The sequence below is a fragment of the Tenrec ecaudatus genome, chromosome 13, assembly GCF_050624435.1.
Source record: "Tenrec ecaudatus isolate mTenEca1 chromosome 13, mTenEca1.hap1, whole genome shotgun sequence".
In the NCBI taxonomy this organism is placed as follows: Eukaryota; Metazoa; Chordata; class Mammalia; order Afrosoricida; family Tenrecidae; genus Tenrec; species Tenrec ecaudatus.
This window is the reverse complement of record NC_134542.1, coordinates 37,727,101-37,748,699: the sequence shown is the minus strand read 5'-3', so window position 1 is coordinate 37,748,699 and position 21,599 is coordinate 37,727,101. Positions and strand designations below refer to the sequence as shown.

At 45.8% G+C, this 21,599-nt stretch overlaps 1 protein-coding gene across 1 annotated transcript in view; it reads left to right on the top strand.

The window, feature by feature from the left end:
- CFLAR (CASP8 and FADD like apoptosis regulator) overlaps window positions 1-20,127 on the top strand; it is a 57,218-nt gene extending 37,091 nt beyond the window's left edge. Inside the window, exons 9-10 of the mRNA XM_075530392.1 lie at window positions 12,895-13,405; window positions 15,233-20,127. Coding sequence (XP_075386507.1) covers window positions 12,895-13,405; window positions 15,233-15,368 — 647 coding nt within the window. The 3' untranslated portion in view covers window positions 15,369-20,127. The remainder of the gene's footprint in view (window positions 1-12,894; window positions 13,406-15,232) is intronic.
- Window positions 20,128-21,599: the final 1,472 nt, after the last annotated feature.

The following is a 21,599-nucleotide window of genomic DNA, read 5'->3' as shown; positions in this document are numbered from 1 at the left end:
TTAGAGCAGCCAGTCCACAGAGAGGACCACATGACCGGTCCCACTCTGAGACAAGACACCCCTCACTGACCCATAGCCCTACACGGGACAACACCGGAGATACAGTGTGGGAATTGCACCCAATCTGATTCCGCCACACCGAGGCAAAACACTAAGGGGGTGCAATAGAACAGCAAGGGAATGGAGGGGCAAGGCCCCCAGGGAATGCTGAAGGTGAACTTTGGGGCCAGGGCGTGGTGCCCCAACAGACTGGACTGGAAAACACTCCTAAAGGCCAACAAACAATCCTTGAACTAACTACAAGCTTTTCTTTCTTGTTGTGTTTTGTTTTTTTTTGATCATTGGTTTGTTGTTGTTTTGTTATATATTGTTTCTTGGTTTTGCTCTGTCTTGTTTTTGTGCATGCTATTATCTCTGTAGGTCTGTCTAAATAAGATAGGCTGGATGAACAATCTGGAGGAGAAAACAACGGGACCAACAGCTCTGGGGGAAATGGGAGGGGGGGTTGGGGGAAAAGGTAGTGGTGTTAATAATCCCAGGGACAAGGGAACAACAAGTGATCTAAATCGGTGGTGAGCAGGGTGTGGGAGGCCTGGTAGGGCATGATCCAGAGTAATGTAACAAAGAGTAATTGCTGAAACCCAGGTGGGGACTGAGCACGATGGTGGGACAGGAGGAAAGTCAAAGGAAATAGAGGAAAGAGCTGGGAGGCAAGGGGCATTTATAAAGGTCTAGATAAAGGCATGTACATATGCATATATTTATTGGTTTAGTATTAAGGTAGCAGAAGGACATTGGGCCTCTACTGAAGTACTCCCTCAATGCAAGAACACTTTCTTCTATTAAATTGGCATTCTATGATGCTCACCTTCCCCACACAACCACTGAAGACAAAGTGGGTGAATCAGCTTTGGTGAAGAAAGCTGGTGTCCGGCTATCAAAAGATATAGCATCTGGGGTCTTAAAGGCTTGAAGGAAAACAAGCAGCCAGCTAGCTCAGAAGCAACAAAGCCCACATGGAAGAAGCACACCAGCCTGTGCGATCACGAGGTGTCGTAGGGATCAGGCATCATCAGAACAAAAAATCTTATCAAATTGAATGAGTGTGGGGTGGAGATCCAAAGCCCATTTGTAGGCCACTGGACATCCCCTTACAGAAGGGTATCAGGGAGGAGACAAGCCAGTCAGTGTGCGATGTAACAATGATGAAAAATACAACTTTCCTCTAGTTCCTAAATGCTTCCCTCCCCCCCACCCCATCATGATCCCAATTCTACCTTGCAAGTCTGGCTAGACCAGAGGATGTACACTGGTACAGATAGGAACTGGAAACACAGGGAAGCCAGGGTGGATGATCCCTTCAGGACCAGTGGTGTGAGTGGCGATACTGGGGGCGGGGGGATAGAGGGAGGGTGGGTTGGAAGGGGGGAATCAATTTACAAGGATCTACATATGACCTCCTCCCTGGGGGACGGACAACAGAAAAGTGGATGAAAGGAGACGTCGGACAGGGCAAGATATAACAAAATAATAATTTATAAATTATCAAGGGAAGGGAAAGTGGGGAGGGAGGGGGAAAATGAGGACCTGGTACCAGGGGCATAAGTGGAGAGCAAATGTTTTGAGAATGATGAGGGCAATGAATGTACAAATGTGCTTTACATAATCTATGTATGTATTGATTGTGATAAGAGTTGTACGAGCCCCTAATAAAATGATTAAAAACAAACCTCCCCCCAAAATCATGATTAATAGGTTTACTAATGAAGTAAACACGTTGTAATGCCAGTGGGAAAAGCCTAGAATAGTTGTTTTTCAGGACAGGTGACAAAGGTCTTTTAGGTCTGCCAATAAATGCCCGAGGGGCAGACCACTCTGAAGGCATATTTGTAATTTGATGCCCAGGGTTGAATACCTCATATCTCTAAGGTGGTGGTACTCTGGATGAAGGTGGTAACCTGAGAAGGTACATTTTCTGGCGAGAGACCCCAGTAGGTAGCTAGGAAGACACTCTACAACCCGCTGTCAGTGTGAATGGGTTTGGCAGAGGATAGTCCGAGATGCTGGGGGTTGGAGGACAGGCCACATTTGATAGAAGAGAGTTGGAAGAGGAGGCTTAATAGGAAGGAGATGGGGCCTCGTTCACTATGACTTGAGCGGGTAGCGGCCTCAGGTGTGTTTGTGTAGCTGCCCGTTGCCCAGTGTTGGCTGATAGTATGTCTGTGACTCCCAAGAATCCGAATGCTATTTCCAAGGAGCAAGTCCTTCCCAGTCACATAAAATACTTTCAAGTTCCAAATCTTGAAGGCGGAGGGTTGGAAGAGTGGTGCTGGGCCAGGAGAGGGGACCCTTAGATGCTCGCCTCTGCTTGTGCCCTGAGAATCAGGGCTCAATTAGCTTAAGCCTTCGTGGGGTCATTTATTAAAAACCCCAGGTGCAGATAGCCAATCGACAGATAAGAGAAACAGCTCCCACTTTTATTCCTATTGTTTTGAAACTTTCATGGTGGAAGGTCAGGAATGCCTTAGTCAGCCATGCTCACACTCAGAGAAGCAGAGTGAGTCTTCATTAATAAGAAGTGGAGAGACAGAGTCTCCCTTTCTTCCATCCTCTCTCTAGGCCCCCAGCTCCTCATTTTTCCACTCCTGGCGCTGGGACTCGGGCCTAGAGCCCTGCCTTGAGGGATGTTGTGTTTGTGAAAGCACCTCTTTTCACTCCCAGCCAACCAGCAGTTGGGAGCTTCTTTTCAAACCTAGCTTCCCAAACGTGGGTGATTACTGGACTCCGTTGGGGATCTGGTGAAAAACAGATCCCTAGGCTCCTCCCCCTAGAGACTCTGATTCATTAGGTTGCAAATGGAACCAAGGGATCTGGATTTTCACCAGATCCCCAAAGGAGTCCAATGATAGGCCAAATTTGGGAAGCTAGGCTCTAGAACAGCGGTTCTCAACCTGTGGGTAGCGACCCCTTTGGGGGCTGAACAACCCTTTCCCTGGGGCCGCCTAATACCATCGGAAAACACATATTTCCAATGATCTTAGGAACCAGACATGGTTCCTCTATCCATCTCTAGGTGGGTCTTCCCATGTGCAGATACGCCCACCTACAAGTACCCGGCATGAAGACTTACCCATGCTACACCACACTTCAAGACAAAACTTCATTTCTTTGTCGTTAGAAATAAATATTTCACAATATAGAATTACATATTGTTTCTGTGATGAATCACTATGCTTTAATTACGTTCAATTTGTAACAATGAAAATATATCCAGCCTATCAGATATTTACATGACGATTCATAACAGTAGCAAAATTACAGTTAGGAAGTAGCAACCAAAATAATTTTATGGTTGGGGGGGTCACCACACGTGAAGAACTGTATTAAAGGGTCATGACATTAGGAAGGTTGAGAACCCCTGCTCTGGAGTGACTGTGTGCTATTTACCTGTTATCCTGCGTCTAGCGACCTTTATCTTTGAGTTAATATTGAACATCTGGGAGGAATGTGAGTCAAGATAATAAACAAAAACTAAAGGTAAAAGTCAGCTGAATTAAGGGCTCTGAAAGCAACTGCCTGAGTAACATGATCAAATCAGAAGGGGTGGTAGTGATCAGAGTATAAAATTGATTAAAATCCCACCATGTGCCAGGCACATTGCTCTTTGCTTCCCCACCCAAACTCATCGCTGTGGAGTTGTTATCGGCTCGAGGTGACCTGGTGGGACAGAGTGTCACTGCCCCAGAGGGTTTCCAAGGTTCAGAAAAGCCCGGATGTTACTTTGATGACCCAACCATGGTATTTACAGTCACCTCAAATGCCTGTGAAAGTTGGACATTGAGTAAGGAAAACACAGAAGAAACAATGCATGAGAATTACGGTGCTGGAGAAAATACTGAGAGTGCCATGGACTGCCGAAAGGACAAACAGATCTGCCTTGGAAGAAGTACAGTCAGAGTGCTCCTTAGAGGCAAGCATGGCTAGACTCACATCCTTTGGACGTGTTGTCAGGAGACTAGTCCCTGGAGAAGGCCGTCCAGCTTGGTAAAGTGGCAGGGCAGTGAAGAAGAGGAAGGCCTTCAACGAGATGGATGGACACAGTGGCTGCGTCAATGGGCTCAGGCATGGGGACAATTGTGAGGATGGCACCGTGACCGGGCAGTGTTTCGTTCTGTTGTACGCAGGTCCCAACGAGTCAGGCTGACTCGACAGCACCTAACAACAACCACCACAGCCATCCACATCTTTCTCCTGCAGAGTGGTCGGTGGGTTTGCCCTGCCAGCATTTTGGTTAGCAGCCACATCTAGGACTCAGAAGATTCTTGCTCCTTATTTTTAAGGCAAAGAGACTGAACAAACTGAACTACTTTCCGAACTTCTCTAGGAAGATAGAGCTAGCATCTGAAAGCGGGAGTCCAAAGCCTCAACTTTCAACAACCACGTTACGATCTAGGGTTCCCGAGTGTGGGGAGCTGCGTCCCTCCAGTGCCCGGCACATAACAAAACCAACCCAACGCAGTTGCCATTGAGTCTGTAGGACTCACAGCAGACCCGTGTAGGCCAGACTAGATCTGTGTTCCTTACGGTGTTCAATAGCCGTGATCCTTTGGAAGTGGATCCCTGCGTCTTTTTTCCATGGCCCCTCTGGATGGATTCTGGCACCTTTCCATGATCTGTTTGCGTGTAGGAGTCCAGTGGTCATTTTTGGATGGATGCATGAATGAAGAAGCAAATTCTCAAGTGCTAGTATGTTTCTTTGACTCTAGAATTTAGTATCCTCATATATTTTTGTTTTTGTCCTCAACAAACAAAACAAACACCACCCCCTACAGACTTTTATCCTAAGATGGTGCAGATTGCCAAACAGTTATAGATTTATTCCTTTGTTTACCCAATAAGTGTGGATGGCATACCTCTTCTATCCACAGCACCACGGTTACCCCCGTGTGGGGAAGCAAAGATGGAAACATTGGGATGATGCCGGGTGGTGAACAAAGAGACTTGGTGTTGTTTCGGTGGTGGCTGATTCTTGAGAAGCCCAACAGAGGTCAGCCTCCTTTCCGATGCAGACATGGTGCTTAGGAATCCGTTCTAGGTGTGTCATTGGGTACCATTTCAAAAATAAGTTCTTGGTGTTGTGTTCTCTGTGACAGCAGTTTAGCAAAGCGAGGCTCGACGTTGTTGGTGAATTGGCCATGCCCTGACAAAGTGCCTGCCCTTTTGATCTGGTTGGGAATCTAGAAGCAAATAATTTGTAATGTAGACAAGTGGGCGTGGGGGCCTGGCCTGAAGCTCTACCTGTTTTTAGGCTCCTGAGTAAAAGACAGTATTTGCAGATTTTAAGAGGAGGTATTTTCCCCCCTACTCTCTTCTCCCTTGCTCTTTCTGAAAAGTCTGGGCATTTTCCTGTACTTAAAAAAATTAATAATTAATTTTATTGTGTGCTCTTACAGCTCTTATAATAATCGATACATCAATTGTATCAAGCGCATTAGTACACATGTTGCCCTCAACATTTCCAAAATACTTTTTTTCTACTTGAGCTCTTGGTATCAACTTCTCATTTCTGCCCCCGCCCTTTCACCGTGTGAACCCTTGATAATTTATAAATTATTTTTGTTTTCATATTTTATACCATTCACTCTCTCCTTTTACCCACATTTATGTTGTTTGTCCCCCTGGGGGACAGTGTTTTACGTCAATCATTGCGATTGGTTCCAATTTCTCTCCCTTCTTCCCCACCTACGCCCTACCCTCCTGGTATCGCTTCTCTCATTATTGGTCCCGAGGAGTTTATCTGTCCTGGATTCTGGGTGTCGAGAGCTCTTATCTGTAGCAGTGTTTATGCACTTGTCAAAGGATAGGGGTGGGGGGAAGGAAGCATTAAAGAACTAGAGGAATGTTGTGTGTTTCACAGGTGCTATACTGCACCCTGGCTGGCTCATCCCTTCCTTGTGACCCCTTCTGTGAGGGGATGTCCAACTGTCTACAGATGAACCTTGGGTTTCCCTTCCAACCACCCTCATTTGCATCAAAATGGTTGGTTTTTTTTGGGTCTTCTGATGCCTGAGCCCATAGACACCTCGAGATCACACGAGTTGGTGTGCTTCTTCCATGTGGGCTTTGTTGCTTCCGTGCTAGATGGCCCCTTGTTTAACTTCAAGCCGTTAAGACCCTAGACGCTATATCTTGTAATAGCCGGGCACCATCAGCTTTTCCTGTGGAGTTTTTTCTAGTAGACAGTGAACATTACCTTTATAAATCTTGCCGACACTCCCCCTCTTCTAGAATCAGGAAAGCCAGCAGCGGACACTGGTGCTGACTTGAGCTGGCTGCTCCTGGGGTTTCTCTGGCTTCCTCCTCTTCTTGCTCCGTTTGGTGCAGTTACCGGCAGCCAGGATTGGGGCGCCTTTTCTGCCTTACCTTCGTGGGGAAACCCTCAGGCAGGGGACTGGAGCAGCCACGGGGCCTCTGCTCATGTCTTTTTTAAGGCGGTGAGAAGTAGAACCACAGAGACAGGGTAAGTGGTGGGTGATGGAAGATGGAGGTTTTGCTCAGGTGGAATGCCAGCAAGTTGGAGCTTCCTTTCCTTGCTCTTGTGGGGTTCATTTAACTATTAGAGATGGATTCTTCCTGGAGTGCAAAAGTCCAGGTAGACAGAAAACTGAGGAGTCTGTGGGGTACTTTTCCACCGGGCAGTCTTATCCTCTGAGACGCAGAAGTCATTCATGGAGACCTCGGCTCCTTAATTACATTTCCCTTGAAATTAGCAGACTGTGCTCTGTAGCCCCCCCCCCCTTTTTGTTACAGATAGTGTAAATCTAATGTATAAATAAGAATTATAAGACCACTATCCCTTCCTGGAAGCCCTTTGGGCAAGAGGTGTTTTAGAAGTTAGACGTTTTCAGAGTCCAGAAAGATGGCATGGCATACATACCATGTCAAAGTGCTTCGGTGGCATCTAGGACAGCGTCCATCATCAAAATGGTCATTTCTACAGCCAAGTAAATGGAAGTTCACACGAAGGGTGATGCAAAGCGATTGTAACTAGCCTGTGTTTAGTTCAGGGAAGGTTTTACCAAAAAGCCATTTTTGGGGAAACTTGTAGTTCTCCGAGCTTTGGAGTTCTAGAGTTGTGGATAAGGTTGTAGATAGGTGGGCAAACAAAGTGCTTTTTGGTTGCCTGAGGTGCCCCCAGAAACCTCTAGTTAAAAATATCATATTATTGGGGGCTCGTACAACTCTGATCGCAATCCATCCATCCATCCATCCATCCATTGTCTCAAGCATATTTGTACATATGTTGCCATCATTGCAGAAACCTCTAGTGACATCAAGTTGACATGTGTATTCTTGGCATTATCCTCCCCTGATAAAAGGTGGGTCCAGAAGGAATTCCTAGTAATCATTTGTGCCTTAAAAGAAGCTATTTAAAAAGAAGTTTTTAATTTTGAGAGTCTATGGAGTTGTTCAATGAAACCTTCTGAATTATTCCATCGGAATAAATGAAAAGTTGGATGATACCAGCTGCCCCCAGCACACACTCCACCCACATCCTGCCCTGAGTTTTCTTCATCGGCATCTGCCATTGGACGTGCCTCTTCTTTGTCCTGATCTCTCTTTCCCACAATGCCTTCTACACTGGCCTCGGTCCACACCACTTTCCCCTTCTCTGACCTCTTACTTGACTTAAAATTCTACTGTATTATTTGGCATTGACACCATTGTTTAAGTCCTGTTTATACATTTTGCTTTGCCAGTAAGATGATGGTAAACTCCTTGGAGGTCATGTTCTTCACGCATGTCCCCCTGAAGCAGTGCTTCTTAAAGTGGTGCTAGGTACTTTGTAACGGGGAGACGGGCATTTAGGGGCCAGGTGAATCTGAGAAATGCTGCATCATTTATCCCTTTCAGAGGTTTGCAACACGTGTGGCCCCTCACTGGCTCTCAGAGGTTCCTCTGTAAAGAAACCCATTTGATCTCCTCAAACTTGCATTGCGCATACAAGGGGAATTCCAAGCGTTTGTGGAAAAAACGGAAGAAAAAGATAAAGGAATTTCCTCGCAAGCTTTTTGACCTCCAAACTACCCATTCCACCATGAATAGCCTGCTGACTGAGTCTCCACTCTGTGCAGTTGGTACAATAGTTAGAACCAGGCTCATTGAATCAATCAGTGATTGCCAGTAGACTAACTAAGCATACGCCCTTTCTTGCTGACTCCAGAACTCTGTTGAACAGAGCCCTTCCCTTGCAGAGTGTGATAATAAATGTACAACTCCTTCTTCAGAATAAAGCAAATTCTAAATGAATGCGGTTGTGACATTGGACCATTTCTAATTGTTATCTCCAGTGCCTCCGACCCCGTGCAAGACGCTGTCTAACTGCAAGGTTGAAAGAAAACACCCAGCAATTCCGAGAGTGGGCTTTAAAGGAAGAGTTGAGGCTTCTAGAAATGGGGTAGGAGGTGGAAGTGGGGTTTCCAGCTGGTCAGAGAGAGATGTGGGGTTTCTGCAGTTCATTGTGTTTTCAAACTCAGCACTCAAGTGTTTCCTCCCCTAGTTATGTGCATAGGCAAGGCCGTTGAGGTGATGCCTGGGAGAGTGGGTCCACTCTGAGCCCATTCGAGTTTCAGATATAAAGACCTTCCTCCAGGTCAGAGGTTGAGTGATTGCTGGGGGGAGGGGGGCATCATTGTCTTATTCTCCAAGAGCACAAAGCCTTGTGGCTCTGGGGCTAATTGAAGACCTGAGGATCCAACCTGCCAAGTGCTCCAAGAGAGAAAGGCATGGCCATTTGTGCTGTAAAGACCCACAGCCTTGGAAAGCCTGTGGCAGTTTTACTCGGTCCTGACTGAGTCGGAATCAACTCAACAGTCCCGACTTTGCCTTTATATTCTGTACAATTAACATCTTATAGTTGATTAAACACTCAGCATTTGCAAAGTAAGATTTAGTCCCTAACTAGAAAGTAGGAGCCAGGAGTGATTCTCAGGTCTTGTGATTGTTTGCAAGACAACAGTCTAGCTTTTGCCTGCTCCCCGCAGTGTAACGGGGTGGGGTCGGGGGGCTGCTCTGGGCAGAACTGGGGGCCCAGATAAAGGAAAGGAAGAGCTGGAAGGCAGCGCTTGTTCTGTCACTTGCCTGCCTCCAGAAAGGGAGACCACGTCACCGTGTTCTTCCAGAGACTTGGATAAAGGGAACTTTTGAGCAAAGTAAACCAAGCGGTGCTGACAGGCAAACAAGAGCTGAGCTTGGCGTTTGCTTCTGCCCTCTGCAGGGAAGAATGGTCTGTGCAACCTCACAGGAAGTGTCTGGAATGGGTCAGTTCTTTCAGTGTCCTTTCTTGTGTTTCATCTGGAGCCTGGGACCAGGTACCAAAGCCTGGCTTAACGCTCTCAGAGGAGATGGCTTATGTGCCAATGAGTTGTTTAATGGGTCAGTATCGATCTGTGTAGTATAGTCCCCATTTTCATGATGATTATTCTTATTGATCATTGTGTTTTAAAGACGTTGGCATCTTCTTTGTATCTCCATTATTGCAGCATATATGCTTTAAATGTATTATTTTTGCCCTTAACTATGGGCCCGGCTGAAGAAGAAAGTAATTATAACCTAACTTCTGTTGAAGAAACTGAGTCAATAATAAAATTAATCTGTTGGATAAGTCTTACTCAGGCAGAAAAATTGTAAATTGGGTAGCACCATACGAGATTTCACTGCTGATGTCAGATGGATCTTGACTAAAACAGAGAATGTCAGAAATCTGTTTACTTGGGGTTCATTGACTGTGCAAAGGCATTTGACTGTGTGGACCATAATCCACTGTGGATGACCTTGAGAAGAATGGAAATTCCAGAACACTTCATTGTGCTCATGAGGAACTTGTACATGGTTCAAGAGAAAGCTGTGTGAACAGAACAAGGGCATACCGCATGGTTTAAAATCAGGAAAGGTATGTGTCAGGGTTGTGTTCTTTCACCACACTTGTTCAATCTGTATGCTGAGCAAATCATCAGAGAAGCCGAATTATATGAAGAAGAATGTGGCATCAGGATTGGAGGAAGAGTTATTAGCAACCTGCAATATGCAGAAGACACAGCATTGCTTGCTGAGAGTGAGGAGGACTTGAAGCACTTGCTGAAGAAGATCAAGGATTGTAGCCTTCAGTGTGGATTGCAACTCAGTGTAAAGAAGACCCAAATCCTTATAATTGGACCAACAGGCAACCTGATGGTAAATGGAGAAAAGATTGAAGTTGTCAAGGATTGCATCTTGCTTGGATCCATAATTAATGCTCACGGAAGCAGCAATCACGAGATGAAAAGATGTATTATTTCACTGGGTAACTGCTGCACAGACCTCTTTAGAGCATTGAAGAGCAAGGATGTTACTTTGAGGACTAAGGTGTGCCTGACCCAAGTCATGGTATTCTCCACCGCCTCATATACATTTGAAAGTTGGACGTTGAATAAGGAAGACTGAAGAATAGATGCATTTGAATTATGGTGCTGGAGAAAAATATTCAAAGTACCATGAACATGTCTGTTAAAAAGACAAACCATGTCTGTTAAAAAGACAAACCAATCTGTGTTGGCAGAAGTGAGGCCAGAGTGCTCCTTAGAGGCAAGGTGCCAAGACTTGTCTTACTTTCTTTGGACACGCTGCAAGGAGACCAGTCCCTGGAGAAGGAGACCATGTTTGGTAAAGTGGAAGGCCCTGGCTGAGATGGGTGGACATGGTGGGCTCAGGCAGAGGAAGAGTTGTGCAATGTTTGGTGTGCACAGGGTCTCTGTGGGTTCTGGGTGGCACCTAGCAACAACAGCACAGCACCGGGGGAAAGCACTCCTCGAGGATCTGCAGTGACAGCTCTTTTCACGCCCTCAGTTTCATCTCCTTGTGCTCTTGGGCACAGGCACAGCAACATGTCCCCAGCCAGCAGTTTCCACACGCACAGTTCAGGGACAGTGGCTTTCTTCTTTGAGTTATGCAACCCTTCGCATCCTCTTCTGGATCGTTCCTCCCTTAGTAAGCTAAACAGTGACAGGCTTTTCATTGACAAAATTTGGAAGCAAAGCAGCTCAGTTTGGATTGGCTTAAGCAGATTACTATTGAAATACTGTCGGTATTCCATTGGTCAGTGAGAAAGGAAGCATTGTCAGAATCTCGTCGGTCAATGAGGATGGCCTGAATTGCAATAAAGCTAGGCATACGTTCTGGTCATGGTAAGTCTTGTTGCAGAGCGTTGTCCTTTGACCACTAATGCTGTTTGTCAACCAGATGACGCCATTTTTATTTCACTGAACACGACGGGTGTAGGAAATGGTCACTGTCCCTTCCATTTTACTGACAGGTCAATGCAAAGGATTTCATTGGTGAATTGTTTATCTAATAATGTGTGCACATCACTCTAAAGACAACCATACTCGTTTATTTGTGGCTCTCATCATTTCTGAAGGTCAAGAATTGAAGAGTGGCTTGGCTGGGCTATTCTGGCTCTGGCCCCAGCGGGGTTCATCTGAAGGCTTGACTGGTATTGAGGGATCCACTTGTAAGGGGCTTCCCTCCTGTGGCGGGGTTAGTTGATGCTGGCTATTGGTGGGAGCTTTCAGTTCCAGTTCCTACAGGACTGTCCATAGGACTGCTTGAGTATTCTCTTGACATACAACTGCCTTTCCTTACAGTGAGGGATTCAACAAGAGAAAGAGCTGGGCAGGAGTTCTTGGCATGACCTAGCTTTGGAAGTCACTCTTCTGCACACTCTTCTGCCACATTCCTTGGAAATCAATGACCAAGTCTGGCCCACACTCCGGAACAGGGGACTTAGGATTTCACCTTTTGAAGGGAGAACTGTCAAAGAACTTATGGACATATTTTAAAGCCACCACATCTAGAAGGAGGTGGGATCATAATTAAACTCCAGTTCCCTGAGCAGAAAGCCCTGTTGGGCCGTGGGTAAAGATGTACAAGTACTGCTTATAAACTGGGTGAATTCAATTCACAGAATCATTCCAGCTTTTTGCCCATCATCTCTTTTCTCTTTTTCCTGTTTCCTGTCGAGGAGCCACTTTTACATTTTAATAGCGGTTGACCAAAAAATCCGTTGGACAGAAAGTTTGAAGCTGTTGGTAGAAGTCTTTGGATTATTTGTGACTGGCTTTCTGTGTTCTGTATTGCCCTCATTTCATGTAGAGGATTGAGGATATGTGACAAGCAGTTACATGGGCCTTCAGTTTGTATCCCTTCTGGATCCGTTCCTGATACCTAAGCTGGTATGAGTTGGGGGGCCCTTTGTCCCGCAGAGGCCGTTTTATCTGTTGTAATTACTGTTGGTCCTGTGACTTGGGGTGAATGCACTGTGGAGTTCTGGAAGACCATCCTTCTGGGTTGGAAGGCAGGTGGGCACTTTGTGATCAGACATGGAATCCAATCTAGCGAAATAGGCTAATGGCTTGGTTGGCAACCTGATTTGGGAAAAGTTTGTTTATTGAGTCTTTGAGCTTAGGCAAGAGCAGTTTCTGCCTGAACAATGGACTTCAGACAAGAAACAGAAACCTAATGTGTGGCCCAAAAGAACAAGGAAGTTTTGGATGAGGAAGTATCTATCTACGAGAAAGATATACCACAACCCAGCAGGGTGGGTTTATTCTTCCAGCGAAGAGGAGGAAGGCTGGGACAGGATCCGATTTCTGGGAGGCTGATGCTGTAGATCAGCACCTGTGTGCCAACTGGCCGCTCTGATGCGTTGCTCTGTGGCTGGAAGCTAAGCCCCCAGTGTTTCAGATACAAGCAGGGTCACTCTTGGTGGACAGGCGTCAGTGGCGCTTCTGAAGTAACACTGGTTTCTGCTCCTCACGCGCTGTTCTGACGCCAGCATTCTTGTCTGTTCATTTCCAGAGGTTCTTCAGGACACCTTCACACTCCTGGGCTACAAAGTCCACCACCACTTTGGTCTCTGCGTGGCTGAAATCCATCAGACTCTTCACCAAGTTGCCTGCCTGCCGGAACATGAAAGCTACGACAGCTTTGTGTGCATCCTGGTGAGCCGAGGCAGCTCGCAGCGTGTGTTTGGTGTGGATACGAAGCATCCGGGGTACCCCTTGGATCAGATTAGGAGGGTGTTCATGGCAGATGAATGCCCTGCTCTCTTAGGGAAGCCGAAGGTCTTTTTTATTCAGAACTACGTGGTGCCAGAGAAAGAGCAGGGGGGCAGCAGCCTTCTAGAGGTCGATGGGAAAGGGTTGAGCAGCATGGCGAGACCTGGTCCACCCCATGAGCCCCACCTGGTTCATCGAGAAGCTGACTTCCTCTGGAGCCAGTGCAGTGCAGACGTGGCCCTGCTGGAGCACACCCCCAGGCCACCCTCGCCATACCTGCAATATCTCTCCCAGGAACTGCGGCAAAAGAGGTGAGCCAACAGGGGTGGGGTTGGCGTGAGCAGACTCTGGACTGCTAGTCAAGTGTTCTGCTATCAAGATGGGATGGCCACTGAACTGTTTGTTGCCTGTCCCTTCAGAGGGAAGGGGATTTTTCTTTCATTCCCAACTAGGGTTGTCTTAGGAATAAGATATAGATCCTAAACCATTTATGAAAATTTTATGTTTTAGAAGATCACTTGTAAGTCATGGTGTGGTTATGATTTTTATCCTTCAAAATTAAAAAAATCATCAAAGATTATTTTTTGTATGATAAGAGCAGTTCATATTCCTTAAAGGAAAAATATCATAAAATATGGAAGCTAAAAGTAGAACAGAACAAACAATTATAATCCTACTTTTGGCAAACAACCTCTGTGACTCCAGTCTTGCTGTATTGCCTTAGAAATTTCTTTTATGATATTCATATAATCACACATAAATATGTTTTAAAGCCAAAATGGAATCACTGCCTTCTATCACTTTGAAACCTGCATTTACTTTAACAATGAATCACAAACATTTTAATATACCAGCACTCATATTTCTACAGTGTTGATTTAGTGGTTGCAAGATAGCCCATTACCGCATAGGTTCTCAAACTTATTTGACCTACCACCCGATTTCCGGGGTGGGGGGGATTACTCAGCACCCCTCGGCAATGAAAAACGATTGTACTATAGCCCATAATCTAGGATGCACTGTCAATATCTGCTTCTAGTGCCTCCTGGGGGGCGAGGTTGCCCACTGTGGGAACATGGGGTGCTAGCATACTTTACTGATCACTCTCCAGTTGCTGGAGAATGTCTTGCACTAAAAACAGAACAGAATGAAATATTTTTTCAGCTCCACTTCTCAGCAGTGGATTGGCTATATTGAAGGGCATGCATTTTTTACATTTTTGTTGTGATTGTGGTCAGTGCATAGGTGACAAAACATGTACTGTGTCAACAATGTCCACATGGAGAGTTTTCCGTGGCATTAGTCATGATCATCAAAGTGTTCAGCTGTCACCATTATCTGTTCCCCAATTAATCTCCCTCCACAGAAGCTCAGGGGCCCCTCAGCATTGATACATCTTACCAGATCACGTGAGGTCCATACAAGGGTGCCTGCTTCCTCCACGAGTTCTCACCAACACTGAATGCTCCCCGCCCCAGCTTGGACCATTTGATAACCAAAGAGTGGTCCCTGAGTACTGAGGTCTGTGGTCTTGGCTGTGTCAATCCTACCAGTGTTGGGGGGTGTTGTTTTGTTTTTTGGCAAGGATACTTGTCTTGTGGATACCTTGGCGATTTAGTTTCCATTCGAGCTGAGTTTTTATCCAGTGTACCTCAAGTGTGAGACCAGCTGTGCCTTTTCAGTTTCTCCCTCATTATTAATCCAGAAGGATGCTTCTAAGACACACGGGACAAGTATGCTGGGCTCTGGCTCTGAGCGGCCCCGGGACAAATCTCATCCTCATTTACCACTACCTTTTCTCAGTGGTGGCTCAGCAGAAGGAAAGGGGGTGCTGAAGCAGGAGCAGCTCAGTCCCCTAAGACAAGTACTCTGCGTGCTACAGAGCTGAATAACTTTTGACAGCATCCTGAATTTGTATAGGTGGCCCAGGTGGCTGATGTGTTCCTGGAGTCCATGTGGCAAGGAGGACTCTGGTCACTGGGCAGGCTGAGCCCCTTCACTCACTGTCATGCAGAATGTTTCGCAAGGAACCATTCGAAAGCATGTTCTCATTTATAGGCTCATTGAACCCAAATGACAACCTGTCTTTTAATACATATTTACATGGCATTTGTTTTTATCTTTCTCTGTCCTTCTAGAAAATGCCCTCTCCTGGATCTCCACATCGAACTCTTCAGGAAAGTGTATGATTGGAACAGCGAAGTTCCTGCTCAGGAGAAGTACTCTGTGTGGCTGCAGCACACGCTGAGAAAGAAACTCATCCTCTCGACTTGACTACGAAAGGGCCTGTGTGGGATTCTGTCTTCGCTTCTCTAGCGGGAGCTTAGCCGGGGAACCCTGGGGCTTTCCCAGCAGTGTCACCTGGACAACTCGGTTAATATATAGGACATCCTTCAACTCACGGGGGCTGCCAGGTCCAAAATCAGGCAGCTAAGTCCTCCCTTGGGCAAGGCAGGCAGCAAACAGCAGGGTGGGTCAACAACAGTCAGTAGCTGGGGCACTTGGTGAAGCAGGTCCAGTACCACAGTGAAGCAGGTCTCGAAGGAGCCTCAAGCTCTAGCATGGTCATACATTTTGCCTCCTCTCATCTGTTTGTCATGATGAAAACACGAATCATTTGCTTCATGAAAAAAAAAATCTGGGTGAGCGGGGAGTAGAAAGAAAATGTTTTGAGAATGATGATGGCAACAGATGTACAAAAGTGCTTGGCACACAATGGATGTCTGTATGGATTGTGATGAGAGTTGTACGAGCCCCCTATATCATGACTTAAAAAAAAATCAACTCTTAAAATACGCTTTATGGCGAGACTTTGTCTCATGGACTTTGGACATGCTGTCAGGAGAGGCCAGTCTCTGGAGGAGGACATCGTGCTGGTAAAACAGAGGGCCAGTGAGCAGAAGAAGTCCCTCAACGGGCTGGGTTGACGCAGTGGCTGCAGCAATGGCTTCAAGCAGAGGAACAATTGCGAGGCTGGCAGGACTGAGCAGTGTTCCGCTCTGTGTGCACAGGGTCGCTCTGGGCTGGAACCGACCTGCTAGCACCTAAGGACAGCACACCATGGGGCCTCTGTATACTTTTGCCACAATTTTGTCTTTGGATTATATTCTTTTTATTAGCACCAAGCACCAGTGAACCTCCGGACCCCAAACAGAAGAGCGCCAAGGGTTTTTCTGTTTTCTTTGTGTGTTTTGCTCACTACCAAGAGTAGAGAGAGAGGTAGTGCAACTGGATCAGAGTTCTGATCCAGGGCCAGGCTTGTCTCGCCCCTGCCCGTGACTCACAGGGAAGACACATGCTTTGCAAGCAGACAAAATGGGTGGGGGAAAGCCCCCTCCCCTGGCCCACCTCCCAGGATCATTCTGAGGATGAGCTGAGAGTGTCTTCCTGACGGTACGTGGTGCCGGACAGTGTGAGCTGCTGCCACTTAGCCCGCTGTGGAGGAAGGGAAGGCCGCATCAAAGCTGGAAGGGTTGACTGGATTTGGGGCAGACGGATGAGGAAGAGACCACGTGGCACAAAGAGGAAGCAGGCTGAGTGACGGAACAGACTGAGGAAAGGCAGCCTATGTGATAGAAATGACGAGCGTTGAATTTGGCTGGAGCAGAGAGGATGTGCGCATTGGTGAGTGCTTAGCCTCAAGACAGCTGTGGTCAGAGTGTGAAGAGACTAGATGGCCCCCACCTTCAGCTTTCCAGCAGTCTTTTTTTTTTTTTAATGAATCATTTTGCTGAGGGCTCTTACAGCTCTTACATCAAGTGTATCAATTGCACATCAGCTGTATCAGGCACATTTGTGCATACATTGACATCATCATTTTCAGCACAGAGGGGCCACACAGAAGAGATGTATCCAGGGAGCAATAGAGCACCAACAGAAACACACAACACTTATCTAGGACCTTAATCCTTCCTCCCCCCACTATTACTGATCTCAGTCCTACCTTGCAAACCCTGCTAGACCAGGGTACATACATCAGTACAGACTAGAGCTTTCAATTTATGGAATTCAGGATAGACAAACCCCTCAGAAACAGTAATGGGAGTAACAACTTCAGGAGGGGTGTGTGTGAAACTAATAGCAATGATGGTGAAATAAGCCCCCCTTGAGGGGGATGAATCCCAGGATCGTAGGTGAATGGACAGAAGGGGCATGCAAGATATGTATAAAAAAATACATAACATATTAAGGTTTTGTGAGGGTGGCAGGGTGGGGGAGGGAGGGAAACAGAGGAACTGATATCTGTCTTACAAATTCTATCTACAAATCTGGCTAGATCACAGCATGAATACTGGTATAGATAAGAGCTTGCAACACAGGAAATCCAGAACAGATAACTCATCCCCCCACCCCCAGGCCCAATAAGGGGAACAGTGATACTAGGAGGGGAAGGGAAGACGGTGGGGGATGAAAGGGGAAACCGATCACAGTAATTGACATGGCCCCCCTCCCAGGGGAATGGATAGCAGAAAAATAGTGGGTGAAAGGAGACAGCGGTTAGTGTAAGACATAAAAATGAAATTGTGATAAAAGCTGTAAGAGCCCCCAATAAAATAAAAAAATTTTAAATCTTTAAGATAAAGATGGTCATACCTAAGGTAACAAACTTTGATGATTACCAGGGCTGCGAGGGGAGAGAGAAAGGGAAATAATAGGAGGACACTAGGTATATAGGCGTTAATTTGGTGAATGTGAAGATATGCTCTGACTAAAAGAAAATGGGGAAAAAGGGAGGTAGGGCAAATTATCGGAAGGGTTGATAAATTGTTAAAGTTGTAGAATACAAACATGATCATCTGATATGTAAACCTCCACCTAATTCACAGTGAAAGGTTAAAACATTAAAAAAATATATCAAGAGGCTTAAGAGGGAAGATAACGTTTTGAAGTAGTTGATGCCAAGACTTGTACATATCTGCTTAATATGATGGTTGTAAGGACTGTCATATGTGTAAGAGCCCCCAATCAAATGACTTAGTAATAAAAAATAATAAACTTAAAAAAATCATTTTATTGGGGGCTCGTACAACTCTTATCACAATCCATACATCCATCCATATGTCAAGCACATTTGTACATTTGTGGTCAGCATCATTTTCAAGACATTTTCTTTCTACTTAGGCCCTTGGTATCAGCTCCTCATTTTTTCCCCTCCCATACAAACCCTTGATAATTTATAAATGATTATTTTTTCATGTCCTACAATGACCAATGTGCTCTTTCACCCACTTTTCTGATGTCCGTCCCCCAGGGAGGAGGTTATATGTAGATCATTGTGATCAGTTCCCCCTTTCTGCCTGACCTTTCCCTTCCCCTCCTGGTATCACTACTTTCATTATTGGTCCTGAGGGGTTTATCTGTCCTGGATTCCCCATGTTTCCAGCTCTTCTCTGTACTAGTGTTCATCCTCTGCTCTAGCCGGATTTTTAAGGTAGAATTGGGATCATGATAATGGGGGAAGGAAGCATTTAAGAACTAGAGGAAAGTTGTATGTTTCATCGTTGCTACCCTGCACCCTGACTGGCTCCTCTCCTCCCCGCGACCCTTCCATAAGGGGATGTCCAGTTGCCTACAGATGGGCTTTGGGTTTCCACTCTGCACTCCCCTCATTCACAGTGTTATGATTTTCTGTTCTTTGATCAACAATAAACTTATATGGTTGTTAGTATGATGATAAGGGGCGGGGGGACTATCTACTCCAGTAAAGAGTGACTGTCTCAGACACTCACAGGGCAGGTCTACCCTGACCTTGAGGGTTGCTGAGTCAGCTCCACTTGAGGGCCCTGGACTCGAGGAGTCTAAGTTCTGCCTTCGTCCTTCTCTCGTCCCTCTTTGATCTTTGTAGTGAACTGGAAACAATCGTCTGCGATCAAAGGGGCGGCATTTACTCCAGGACGAGGTGCAGGGGGGTCAAAGTGTCTGTTTTCTTCTTTCCCTGGATTGTGGTCTCATTCATCTTTGGTTACTTCTCCATGTCCCTTTGGGGTCACACTTTTTGGCTGCTCCACATCTGGCTTTCTGAACAAGAGCTTCTGCCGCTGCAAAGCTCTCTGTCCGCACTGGCAACGCAGGGTGTCCCCTGTAACACCCCTGGTTCCACCTGTACTCCAGAATCTCTTCGAAAAATGAAAAAACTCTCCGCGGTGGCTTCCAGCCCCACCCCGTTGACTGCAACTTCTTGGGAAAAGTTTCTTCCTGCCTCACGTAAGTCTGTCTGTGATGGGGTGGCCGCTGATTCCCCTATAGGCAAAGGCCACCCCGCCCCTGTCACCCCTGGAAAGCAGAGGCCACCGACGTTGGCTTCCTGCTCTGCAGAACTCTGGTAAAGCCCCTGCTTTTTTATTTTATTTCATCATTTTATTGGGGGCTTATGCAATTCTTATCACAGTACATCCATCCATCCATTGTGTCAAGAACATATGTACATTTGTTGCCTTCATCATTCTCAAAACATTTGCCTTCTACTTGAACCCTTAATATTTGCTGCTCATTACCCCCTCCCTCCCCACTCCCCTCTACCTCATGAACCCTTCATAACTCATAAATTATTATTATTTTGTCATATATTACACTGTCCGATGTCTCCCCTCACCCTCTTCTTTGCTGTCCCTCCCCCAGGGAGGAGGCTATACTAGATTCTTGTAATCAGTTTTTAAAACATCACTCTATTTAACAGTGGTGCTTTCCACATCAAAGGAGCACAGCCGTATTCACCAAAAAGCTGTGTTGGGCCTCAGCAAAGGGGAACATGAAATGAAATAGAAACAAATTTTAAAAAAATTTTTATCAGAATGAATAGAAATTGCTCAAAGGGTGTCTGATGCCTGAAGAAACAGTCAACAGGCTGCAACCTGAACTGCCGTGCCTTAAAAGAAGCAGATCAGACCCCGCAGTACCTGTACAACCAAACACAGGAGGGTTCAGATGCAGAACAGGCAACTCTTAGAAAGGAAGCAATGCTCATATTATTTTTAAAAAGCATTTAGAAAAATCAAATATGAAAACTTTTGTGCAATTAAGAAAAAAGTTGTGTTTACATTTCAACAGATAATTTTTAAAATGTATACATTTCTCTTTGGTGTGTCTACCTTTAAGCAGGTTGTCTCCAGAGATTCCTACAAGGACAGTCTCAGTCAGAGACCTAATAATTTCTCCTGAGACTACTGAATGCAGGTTTCTGGCCACGCTGGCAGTGCTTGTTATTTCATCTAAAGTAAGTGCAGATCCATCTTATTGGGCTGACATTTCTCATGCAAATTGTTAAATAACATTTGCCAGGACCTGTGGCTTTCACCAATGACACTCAATGAACTCCAGGATCATGGAAAGATGGGAAAAAAAGTTGCTTCCTCATCAAGAAAGGACGTGCCTCAAACTTTACTTGGGTTATAACTCTTATCCATCATGTGTGAAATCTGCAAAAGGTTGTCTTAAAGCAAAAATGCAAGTGTAAATGTCTTGGTTATCTGTTAATCAGACTAATTATAGCTTTTTCTAAACATAAAAATAATATTGTACAGCTTTTGCTAAACATAAAATTTTTGCTAAAATAGATTTTGCCAAACAAAATAATACTGCACAGCTTGGCAAAGAAAATAAATTTTGTAAAGTTTTCACATATGAAAGTATACAAAATGAGTGGTGTTGATTAGGCTGTCAAAGGTGACATTAAAAAAATATTGTCACGTGTACATAAGCAAACGTGGTGAAGAAAGCTGATGGTGCCCGGCTATCAAAAAGATATAGCATCTGGGGTCTTAAAGGCTTGAAGGCAAACAAGTGGCCATCTAGCTCGGAAGCAACAAAGTCCACAGAGAAGAAGCACACAAGCCTAAGTGAACACGAGGTGTTGAAGGGATCAGGTAGCAGACACCAAGGAACAAAAACAATCATTGTGTGATCACCTTCCCCACATAAATGCTGAAGACGAAGGTGTGCATAAGTAAGTGTGGTGAAGAAGGCTAATGGTGCCCGGCTATTGAGAGATATAGTGTCTGGGGACTTAAAGGCTTGAAAGTAAACAAGCGGCCATCTAGCCCAGAAGCAACAAAGCCCACATGGAAGCAGCACACCAACATGTGTGATCATGAAGGGCTGAGGGGACCAGGTTTCAAACAACAAAGGTGGGGGGGGGGGAATCATATCATTGTGAATGAGGGGAGTACGTGATGGAGACCCAATTCCCCTCTGTAGACAGCTGGACATCCCTTGCAGAGGGGGTAGTGGGGAGGAGATGAGTCACACAGGGTTCAGTGTAGCAACAATGAAACTCAAAACCTTCCTCTAGTTCTTGAACACTTCCTCCCCGCCAATTATCATGATCCCAATTCTACCTTGCGGATCTGGTTAGACCAGAGGATGCACAGCAGTGCAGTAGGGATCTGGAAACGCAGGGACTCTAGGACGGATGAACCCCCGAGGACCAGCGGTGAGAGTGGCGACACCGGGAGGAAAGGGGGTGTAGAAAGGGGGAACTGATCTCGGGGATCTACATGTAACCTCCTC